The sequence below is a fragment of the Benincasa hispida genome, chromosome 4 (assembly GCF_009727055.1).
Source record: "Benincasa hispida cultivar B227 chromosome 4, ASM972705v1, whole genome shotgun sequence".
Taxonomy (NCBI): domain Eukaryota; kingdom Viridiplantae; phylum Streptophyta; class Magnoliopsida; order Cucurbitales; family Cucurbitaceae; genus Benincasa; species Benincasa hispida.
The window spans coordinates 547,759-559,795 of NC_052352.1; the positions used below are offsets into that span (position 1 = coordinate 547,759).

At 33.2% G+C, this 12,037-nt stretch overlaps 1 protein-coding gene across 1 annotated transcript; it reads right to left on the reverse strand.

Moving 5' to 3' along the window:
- Nucleotides 1–427: 427 nt before the first annotated feature.
- LOC120075449 (keratin, type II cytoskeletal 2 epidermal-like) lies at nucleotides 428–11,583 on the reverse strand. The gene is made up of 5 exons (XM_039028848.1): nucleotides 11,455–11,583; nucleotides 8,792–8,893; nucleotides 8,436–8,663; nucleotides 8,316–8,354; nucleotides 428–922 (listed from the first exon to the last, which is right to left on the reverse strand). The coding sequence occupies exons 1-5, from the start codon at nucleotides 11,581–11,583 to the stop codon at nucleotides 428–430; spliced, it is 993 nt and encodes a 330-aa protein (XP_038884776.1).
- Nucleotides 11,584–12,037: the final 454 nt, after the last annotated feature.

Below are 12,037 nucleotides of genomic sequence, written 5' to 3' on the forward strand. Positions count from 1 at the left end.
AATGTCGATTTTTCACCTACTTTTTGTCAGTAATTGTCCGATATTAAATGTTTGTCTTTTTATCATTAAATTATATATATATATATTTTATATATTATATTATATAATTTCAATAAACAAAAATTAACTAATTCACAACAAAAAAAACAATAAATTGTTTAACTAAGTAACCTATTAACAAGTTACATTGATATTGATACATAGAGCTCAAAAGTCTAAAGTCTGAGAGAGTTGGCTGTCTACTTTGGAGAGTTTGAATTAGTCCAAACCTTTAACCAACAATCTTTCACAAGTCTTATATTTTTCAAATACCAAAATTATAGTTTTCCATCTAAAGAAGAAAAAAAAAAAAGAAAAAATGTCTCCATTTGAGATCTAAAGAAGAAAAAAAAAATCCCACAAAGCTCAAATACATAATGTGTTGAATCTAGAGTTCCCTAAGAAAAAACATAAAGAGAGATCTACGACTACGACTACAACTACTACGACTACGACTACGACAACTACGACTACGACTACTACTACTACTACTACGACGACCACCACTACTACTACGACGACCACCACTACTACTACTACTATGACCACCACTACTACTACTACTACGACCACCACTACTACTACTACTACGACCACCACTATTACTACTACTACTACCACCACTACTACTACCACCACCACTACTACGACGACGACGACTACGACGACTACGACTACTACGACGACGACTACTACGACGACTACTACTACTACTACTACCACCACTACTACCACTACCACGACTACTACCACGACTACTACCACGACGACTACGACTACGACTATGACGACTACGACTACTACGACTACGACTACTACTACGACTACTACTACGACTACTACTACCACGCCACCTACCACCACCACCTACTACCACCACCACCTAATAATAATAATAATAATAATAATAATATAATTTTTGTAGATCTTTGAAAAGTAAGTGATGGTATCAGAAAGTTTGGTGACGGAAATAATAAGGATTAATAAACATTCTAATTCATTAATTTTGGCAAAAACTAAAGCATGCTCATATAATATAAGAGAGTTTGAAGTCATACATTTGTAGAACTCTTCAAGATCTTGATTCTCAGCTGTTGTCTTCTCCAAAACTTGCCGTGTACCACCTTAAGAACTTCCCCCACTATCTTCTTGGATCTTTAGAAAGAGTTATGGGACTCAAGAATAGCTTGAACAACAGGAAATTAGGAGTGAAGCTCACTGCTACAAAACCACTTGAAGAACTTTTCTTCAGCTCGAATTTTTTTTTTGAAAAAACTCTTTGAATGCATGCCTTAATTTTACTCCAATCTTCTTTATTTATTGCAGGTTAACATGCAAAGAAGATAGCTACATGAGATGCAGTTCATGCTTGGAATTATTGAAGAAAATATGAATGGTTTTTATGTGAGCTAGTTGAAGAAGATAATGGAAAAACCCATTTTTCCATTTTGTGTAAGTTTTTGTAATTTTTCAATTTTCAAATAAATGACTTCAAATTCTATTTGATTTTAAAATTGAAAAAAATATTAATTATATAAAATTAATTTCATAAATTAATTTTCTAATAAAATTAATAAATATTTATTTAAATAATTCAATTAATTCCAATTAATTTAATATCAAATATTAAATTAATTTTTACACAAATCCACCTTCATATATTTAAATCATATTAAATATAAATTCTCCTATTTCATTTAATTCTAATTTGAACGTTTCAAATTAACTTATCATGCTACTCTAAACCTTATCCATTTACGAACTAGTAGGGAGACCTCGCGGACCTACAGATCATGAGCTCCAACGATCTGAGATTAATTGGTTAAACTCATTATACCGAATTAACCCCCATTCATTAACTAATAGGTCACTCCGCTAAAGCCCATAGTTGAACTCCCCTCACTGTAAATATATTATGTCCACTTGATATTAGTAAGTCGATCCTTCACAGTTGTTCGTAATCACAGCTGGGTCAAGATCATCATTTTACCCCTGTCAATACATCTTGTTCTTTAAGTTCCTATTTACCCTCTAATGAACAATTTTTTATTTTATTTTATTTATAATACCTATGAATCAAGTCATTTCTCTATCATGAGAAGGTGGGGCCTCGATTGTTCAAGACCTGGAATCAGTACTTAAGAGAATAATCTATCTGTTAACCCTAAATCAGATAGGAGCGAATTTCATCTTATAGGGCTATGTCTCCAGCTATTTATCCGATCTTATCCCAAAATGGAAGGTTTATTGAACAATGCTGTTGGACTACTCCTACCCATGCAGAACAAAGGATAATCCTGAACAAACAGGAGTTCATAGCTAGCTTAGGATTAAGATTGAGTTAACCTAGGTTACTCAATAATGAAATAGTTAGTTTTAATAGTAAATGATCGTTATAAAGAAAAGTGACTATTTTCGTGGTCCAGTCTATATGCAAACTCATTGCATAGGATGCCCCCACTCACATGTCACATGTCTCAACATGAATGATATGTGGACCACATCATTTGTAGTACTTTACAACTTCTTGTAACAACTACAGAGTAGGCCACATTCAATAGTGTTACCAAGATAGACACCCAATTTCATCCATATACTTATTAGACCATTTAGGCTATATACTGTTAACTTGATCCCGTTTATGTCATCACATAAAGTTGAAGTATTCAAACTATAGCCATGAATATGTTTATTGGATTTTTATAATAGAATGCAAAATCAACAACTTTATTGAATAAGTCACTCAATAATATTTTATTGATAAATAGAATGTTTAACACGAACTGCGAGTTCTAGGACATTCCCAACAATTGAGTTGAGAGAATCTTTGTTTTTCAAGATCGTGAAGAAGAGAAACTCGGTTACCTGGATGTGAATTAGTGAAAACGATGGAAAATTTTCAGTAGCATAATGACGCTACCACAACAAAACAAAAAATTTACCTTGAACCTGTTCAAAGAAATACACTCCCAATAATATTCCACAACCACTTCTTCTCAACAAAACTATCAAAATTCCTGAAAAGGAATATTCAACACTTAATAAAACAAATCTAACAAAACTTGTTAAAAACTAACCAACTATATTCAATGACAACTCAAGCAAACTAAAAAAAGACCTATTATAAGTTCTCAACTCAAACAACTAATTAAGAACCGACTTAAATTTGAAACAGTTGAGCCCATACATACAACTACCTCTCAAAATAACCACAAGATTACCACAAGATGAGCCCATAAACACGCCAAAATATTTAACTCTCAAATCCTTCTATACATGTACATGCCATACCAAAACCTATATACATATAAAAGTCCAAATAAGCGAGCTTGCAAATGTGTTGGAGCTGTGGCAAACATAAGACATGTTTTTCTAGATAAATCATACTTCAAGGCATTAGGGAGGAAAACTCGTAAAACTCATAATATTAAATCATGTTCATCATGCCTTAGAACAAAGAGTTCATGCCATGGAAAATTATGCTTTGGATTGCAAAAGAATTTATTTATTTATTTTTTTTTGAAAAGGAAACATGTAAAAGAATTGATTTACAATAATATTTTGTCACTCGAAGTCAAAGGTGAGAACTACTTGGATCGTAGGCTTTTTCTAGCCTCGTTTGTCTTGAAATGAATTTAACCCACGTATCAACACAATTTTCATTCCTAGTCATCTAGCTTATTCTAAACTTTTTAATTCTTCATATCCCACACTTCCATAAATGTGAAGCCCAATTCAAGTTAAAGGTATCCTAAGATGTTGAATATGATTAAATGTGGAAATTTCAAGCCAAAAGTGTGGTTAATCAAGTTTTTTTTGTTTTTTTTTTTAAAAAGCAGTAAAACTACAGCAATACAGTTTTTTGACAGTAACCATTCTATGTGCTGCTTGTTTCACATTTTAGTATATTGCTTTGAGTTATTTTCTTTCCCAACTATACCTATTTGTTCAAATAACAAATACTCTTAAAGAAATGATTAGTATATGTTCCATACCAACCAAAAATAGTAGCTATAAGCCCAATTAACAGCATATGAAAACAACTATTTCTTCACGATTTTTCTCTCTTTGCTGCTAAAATTGAAGGAAATCTAAATATAGATCATTTGAGCAGCAGAAGTGGATCGTTCCAAATCTCCATTTAGAATGAACACAAACAATTATAGTCTTAAACGGAAACGAACTAATTAGGCATAAATAGAAATTACAGCATGCTACAAGAAGATATAAGGGATAGAATATGCGTACATTTGACTCTTCTTCAAATATCCCTCGATCGTTTAGCAAATTGTTCAGTCAGCATGAATACGAACACAACGAACGAAACAGCCAACAACATGAACAATTGGATGCATCTCAAATCTAATCGAGTCCAACTCGATCCTCAAACTAAATTAGAACACCACCACAAATGTTACCTTGGTATTCTCGGTGTGAGAATCCATGAGTTGTGGGCTTTGTATGATCTTGGATTGAGGAAGACAGGAGGTATACGATCGAGTAAGTGGGAGATGAAGATTGTCTATCGTATAGACGATGTACTCGATCGTTTAGAAGATGAAACCTATTGTATAGACTTTGCTACTCGATCGTGTAGCAACGATCAAGCGAGTAACTATTGTATAGTTAACTCGTAGCTAGATCGTGTATGCTCTCAACGCTATCGCTTAGTAAAAACACTTTTTACTTGATAGCCTTTTTCGTTAGATTTTTTTCGAATGAATCAACTCTCTAATTTTGGAAAACAATTTTCCTTTTTATCTCACGATTACCATAAAACTTCCAGTAACCTCCCACTCAATTCGATTATTAAAGAAAAAAAATTAGTTATCATATAATTAATATATTATAAATAAATATGATAACCAACTTATCATATTATATTTATAACCTATAGTTTTAATATTTCATAATATAAAACATATAAACCATAGTTCTTTTCCTATTTTATGGTATTTAATATAAATCATATTTATATGAATTCCTCCAATTAATGTATCTAATACATCATATCAATTATATCACATATAATTGAATTTCCTCTTGTTAATTTGAACACTTCAAACTAACCTAAAATCTGATTCTCAACTTGAACCTATCAGCTACCAAGGGGACCTTATGGCCTTGTAGCTTGAAGCTCCAACGATATGTGAATAATTAACTAAACTCTTTAGTCACGAGATTCACCATCCATTAACTGTTGGTCACTCCACTAAAGACCGACAGCTGCATTCTTCACACTACAGATATATTTTTGTATCCATATGACCAATCAACAGTGCGATGACCCTTCACAAATCGCTCGTAAGTACAGCTAGGCCAATTTACCGTTTTTCCCCTGTAGTTACATCTAACTCCTTCAGTACCACTGATTTCTCTAATGAACAATAAGTCATAGTCTAACTATGACTAAGTCCTTTCTTCCAAAGAGAAGGTGTGACTACTATGTTCAAGACTCGAAATCGGCCCTTAAGGGAGCAATTTATCTACTTATCCCTACTTCGGGGAAGGAGTGAATTCCATCTTGTGTAGCTGAGTTTCCAACTCCCCAATCAGATGATTCCCCAAAAAAGTAGGCTTGTTGAGTTGGCAATCCTGTCACTCTCCCCTATACTAATCAAAGGACTGCCCTCATGAGCAGGAGTTCCCAACTCACACAGGATTAAGGTCATGTAACCTATGATCATCCTAGTGAGATGTAAGTCTCAATTATCAACGACATTATATAAAGAGACTAATCATCTCATGGTCCGGTCTTATACAAACTCTTTGTATAGGATACCCCACTCGCATGTCTCCACATGAGTGATTAGGATCAGATCATTTGTAGCACTTTACAATACTTGTAACATCTACAAAGTGGGTCGTATCTATAGTGTCACCAAGATAAAGTATCCCTCATTTATCCTTATACTACAGACCATTTAGGTTATTACTTAAGACATGATCCACTTGTATGTCTCACATACATGCTTAAGTTACATAAAATAACCACAGATCTTAGTTTATTGGATTGAGTAAATGCTTATAAAATAACACTTATTTTATTAGTAATAATGTGTACAAAATGTTTACAGACTACAAGACTACCAGGAGAATTAGGACACCAATCCCAACACTGAAATGAATTTCTACTCGCTTAGTTATGAATGATCCCATTAAAGGGAACCTTGAGCAGAAGCGGGATCGTCCCAGTTCCCATTTTTCACAAAATGAAATTTTTATAGAAAAGAAAAACAAATTATGCATTTACATAAATTACAACATGCTTAATTAAAAAAAAAAACAGGGTTTTAGAAACCCTTCAGATCTTCAAGAATCCCTCGAACTAGAAATTGGCACTAGCACGATGGCGACCTTGGTATTTTCAGGTAAATAACCTAGGAGTGGTAGACTTTGGCTATTTTGGAATGAGGGAAGGGATTGAAATAAGATAGAAGGATCAAGAATTTTGATTGTTCTCTGAGAAAAACTCACACACATAACGTTTCTGTCTTGCTTTATGAAGAAGGAGACTCTATCTTATCATAAGCCAAAAAATCATCAATCACCCACGTAAAAAAATAGGGGAGGGAGTTGACAACTCCCTAATTCAATTAAATTAATTTTAATAAATAAAATAATAAAATTAATTTATTAAAAAATTATTATATATATAAATATGATAACTAACTTATCATATAATAGATATATTAAACTATATGTTATATCAAATATAACGTATAACCTATAGTTTTAATATTGTATCATAAACAATATAACTTATAGTTTCTTTTCTCTCATATAACATTTAATGTTAATTACATTTATATTAAATTTAACAAATATGAATCCAATTCATACAATTAATATTTGAATCTTATTCAAATATTTATTTCTTCTCATAAATGCTATAATGTATCAAATACATTACAATAATTACATCATATGTAAATAAAAAAACTTAATTATATTATATATAATTAAATCCATCAATTAATTTGAATAATTTAAATTAATCCAAAAACTGATTCTCATTTAATCCTATTAAGCTACCAAAGGGACCTCATGGACCTGTAGCTTAAAGCTCAAATAGTACATGAATAATTAATCAAATTCTATAATTAAATTATTTACCATTCGTTAAAAGACCGACGACTGCGCTCTTCGCACTGCAGATATATTTCTATGTCCATTGGATATAACCAATTAACAGTACGATGAACCTTCCCAAATTGCTCGTAAATTCAATTGGACTAACATTACCGTTTTGCCCCTATAGTTACATCGAACTCCTTAAGTACCACTAATTCCTTTAATGAGCAATAGATCATAGTCCAACTGTGACTAGACCCCTTTTAGGTCAAGACAGGGTGTGGCGCCACATTTTTCAAGTCCCGGAATCAGCTCTTAAGGGAGCAATTTATCTACTTATCCTGACCTCGGGGAATGAGTGAATTCCTTCTTGTGCTGTATTCCTAGCTCCTCAATCAGATGAATCCCCAAAATGGTAGGCTTATTGAGTCGGCAATCTGGCCACTCTCACCCATACAAATCAAAGGACCGCCTTCATATGTAGGAGTTCACAACTCCCTTAGGATTTAGGTCATGATTCAGGTCATGTTATCTATGGTCATCCTAGTGAAATGAAAGTTTCTATTATGAACGACGTTATATAATGAGACTAAACATTTCGTGGTCTGGTCTTATACAAACTTCTTTTGTATAGAATATCGCTGCTCACATGTCTATACATGAATGATCAGGATCAGATCATTTGTAGCATTTTACAACAATTGTAATACCTATAGAGCAGGCTATACTCGTAGTGTCACCAGGATAAAGTACCAAATCTTATTCATTTACTACCGACCATTTAGGTTATCACTTAAACATGATCCACCTGTATGTCTCTACATACATGTTTAAGCTACAAATTAACCTTGGATGTTAGTTTATTGGTTTGTGGTTAATGTAACTAAAATATGAAACAAAATACCATATATTTTATTAAATAAACAACCCTACGAAATTTAGGGCATCAACCCCAACAAGTTATACCATACTCTTCAATTCTAAGATGAATGTTAAAAGAGACTCACCAAGGATTTGGTTTTATGATTTATCTTTCCTCCAAATCATCAAAAATTCTACCAACAGTCCAAACTTCCAGCTGTTCGTTACTCTGTTTTCAGCACAATTCAAATTCCAGTTTCAACAAATTCAAACCAAACTATTCCAAACATCTTGAATAGAACTCATAGAGCAATAATCCGCTGAAACTTACCCAAAAGAACCTGAAGGACTCTCTGATGATAAGCAGGTTCTGCTTCAACCTTCAAAATACAAGATGAAACAAGACCATTTATTTCAATCTTTGACTGCTAAAATAGATCTAAACAAAATCAAAGAACCACCATAAATCCTGATAAGATTATACCCGCCATGGCAATGAGTCGCTGGAGAGTTGGCTTTTGTTTTTGAGCTTCAACAGCAGCCATGGCTGTTGCAGCTTCCTTTCCCATTGTTGCCATATTTGACTTTAGATCTTGCAATTTCGCTTCAGCAGCTTCCAACTTCATAGTAATCTCAGCATTGCCTGGTGTTGCTCTCACTCTTGCCTGACGCTTGAAAACCTCAATAGTCTGTCTAGGTAGAACATAAAGTGCTACTTAATTATATATTCAATAGAATTGGAATCTTACCAAAGTACATCACATCCTCAGCCAAATAAAAAACAAAGCCAAAAGATCTTACAGCATTGACGAATTACCTGAGCTTCAACTTCTTGTCGCATTCTGTCATAGCGTTGAGCAAGATGTCGAGCGTCCTCCAAAGGAGCACCCATAACCATTGCTCTCAATGGCTCTGCTACCTGTTAATTGGAATATGCAAGAACACTTGAATCATTATCGTTCTTAGATGTTAATGTGAATTATGTATCATTTAAAGAAGAGTTATAACTCAAAATGGGTGGGAAAGTCCCTCATATTCGGGTTGCTCATCATTTCAACTCAGAAAGGGCATAGTCCTTAACTACCTAAATTATTGAAGAGTTCAAACCATGAATATGATATACAAATTCTTAACCTGAATGAATTATACATAAGTTCACAGCCCTTGTACTTATTCTACTACAGTACTAAAACATGAACTGATCATGAACGAGAAAGAATGTGGATTAAATTACATCAAGTTACGAACTCAAGTGCAACTCAAAATATCCATTGAACCAACTTAAGTGAGATTGAGGTTAACTTACTAGTGGACTTTTTAAAATCTCAACAAAGAAAACAAATTAATCCATTTTTACTTTCTGCACAATATTTTGGGGTAGGATTGTTTGAGTTTTGGCTTTCTGTACAACATTTTAACTTCATGAACTTTCTTCATGCAAACACCACTAAACCAAGATTATGCCAGCTTCAATTGTAAAGTAGGAAATGTGTGTATAAGGAAGGAACACCTGCAACTTCTCTAAATGTGGGAAGATCCCATTAAAATTGAATTTTCATTTCAATTAACTTTAATTAATTCTAAAATTAATTAAAACTTAAATTAATTAATTCACAATTAATTAAATCCAAAATTTTCAAAAACCAATTTCTCAAATTGAATTGAAATTGAAAATTAATTTGATTTTTAATTAATTAAACATATTTAATTAATTAAATAATAATTTAATATCAAATATTAAATTAATCACACATCTAATTTTAAACATGAATCATATTTATGTAATTAATATTTAAATCAATATTTAAATATTATTAACTCTCCAATTTCGTTTAATTTCGATAATTTAAATATTATTAACTCTCCAATTTCGTTTAATTTCGATAAATTCAACTTAAATAATTATATTGAATATAAATGTGCAAACCTTAATTTTTGAATTTGAACTTATTCAAATTCAAACCCTAATTTCAATTTGACAATTCAAATTGATATCATTTCAAATTTACTCAATTCATTAATTCAAAGTGTTCATGTTTTACGAGCTAGTAGAGAGATCTTATGGACCTACAGATCATGAGCTCCAACGATTTAAGATTAATTGGCCAAAACTCTTTAGACCAAATTAATCAGTATTCATTAACTATCAAGTCACACCACTATAGCTTGATAGTTGCACTCCCCTCACTATAAATATATTTGTGTCCACTTGATTTAATCATAATCAGTAAGTCGATCATTCATAGGTTGTTCGTAATAACGGCCGGGTCAATATGCTATTTTACCCCTGATATTAAATCTTGCTTCTTAAGTTCCACTGATCCTCTAATGAACAATTGGTTTGTGATCCAATCACTAAACCGGATCCCCCTCAGGCCAATCAGAGGGTGGGGCCCCTTGTTTAAGGCCTATATTCAATACTTAAGAGAACAACCTTTCTTTTATTTCTAAATCGGGTAGGCGTGAATTCCTTCTTGCACCCTATATCCCCAACTATCTACCCAGTCTTACCCCTGAAATGGGAGGCTTATTGAGCCGACGCTGTTGAGCCAACCCTCACCTATGCAAATCTAAGGATAATCCCGAATAAATAGGAGTTCATAGTTAGCTCAAAATTAAGATCGAGTTACCTAAGTCATCTAAGCGAAATAGCCAGTCTTAAACAGTAAACAACATTATAAAGTAAGAATGACTTATTTCTTAGTCCGATCTTACGCAAACTTATTGCATAGGATGTCCCCACTCCTCATGTCAATACTTGAAGGGATCAAGATCACTTCGTTTGTAGTAACTTACAACAAATTGTAACAATTACAGAGTAGGCCGTATCCGATAGTGTTACCAGACTAAGGTACCCAACTTTATTCGTATACTATAGACTGGTTTGGCTATTTACTCAAACTTGATCCATATTTATGTCTACATAAAGTTCAAGTATTCATATAATAGCCATGGATCATAGTTTATTGGATTTAGAATTTATAAGTGCAATTTATAGATTCAATAACAACTTTATTGAAGTAATGTTAAATAACATCTTTATTGATAATAGAATATGTATAACTGTACAAACTGCGAGTTTTAGGACATACAACCCAACAAGATTCCAATAAAAAAGGAAGAGGAGAAGGAAGAAGAGGGAGTGGATTGTATTACCTTTAATGGTTTTGTTGATGTGTTTGACAGTGTAAGAATCTAGGGTTTGCCTCGGAGCCTTGGGTTTGACCATCAAAAGGGAGCCCTGGAATTAGAAGAGAAGAAGCGAAATCGAGTGAAGTTTCATAGAAATTAATGGAAGGAAGAAGTAAAAGGATAAGGACAAGAGTGAATTAGGTCGAGGAAGTTGTCGCCGAAGTTTACCTGTAAGGTGGTTGGTGGAAGTGAACAAAGGAAAATGTCCGACGGAAGAGTGGATTTGGTGGACGAGTGATGACATGGAGGCCGGATCGACGACGAATAGAGGTTGGATCCACAACAGACCTGCACGATCGATGACAAACAGAGGCCAGGTCGATTAACAGAGGTCAAATATATAGATAGAGACCGGATTGATGAACCATACTCGATGAGCGAAGGCTGGATCTGCACGGCGAACGGATTTGTACCCATGATTGACGATCGATGGACCAAGGCAGACTCTTCACCCACAATCGATAGATGAATGGCAAGAGTTTAAAGGAGGGAAGTGAGAAAGAAGAGAGTGAGGAAAGAGAGAGTGAGAAAAGAGAGAGTAAGAAATGAGAGGGTTTGGAGGATTTGGAGGAGGGAAGTGAGAAAGGAGAGAGTAAAAAATTATTGGAGAAATTGAATGAAAGAGGGAGGATATTGTTCTTTTAAAAAAAATAATTGTATATCTACAATGTTGGTTTAAAACCAAAATTAAAGTATGTCTTTAAGGTCAATTTAAAACCGACATTAAAGATTCATTTTTTTTTAATTTTTAAAACCAACATTATACATCCGTTTTTAGTTTTTTCACCTGACGTAAAAGGCCCAATTTCTTGTAGTGATTACATTTCTTTTAGAAATATGGTTAAAAAGACGAGAAACTAAAGCGAAATCA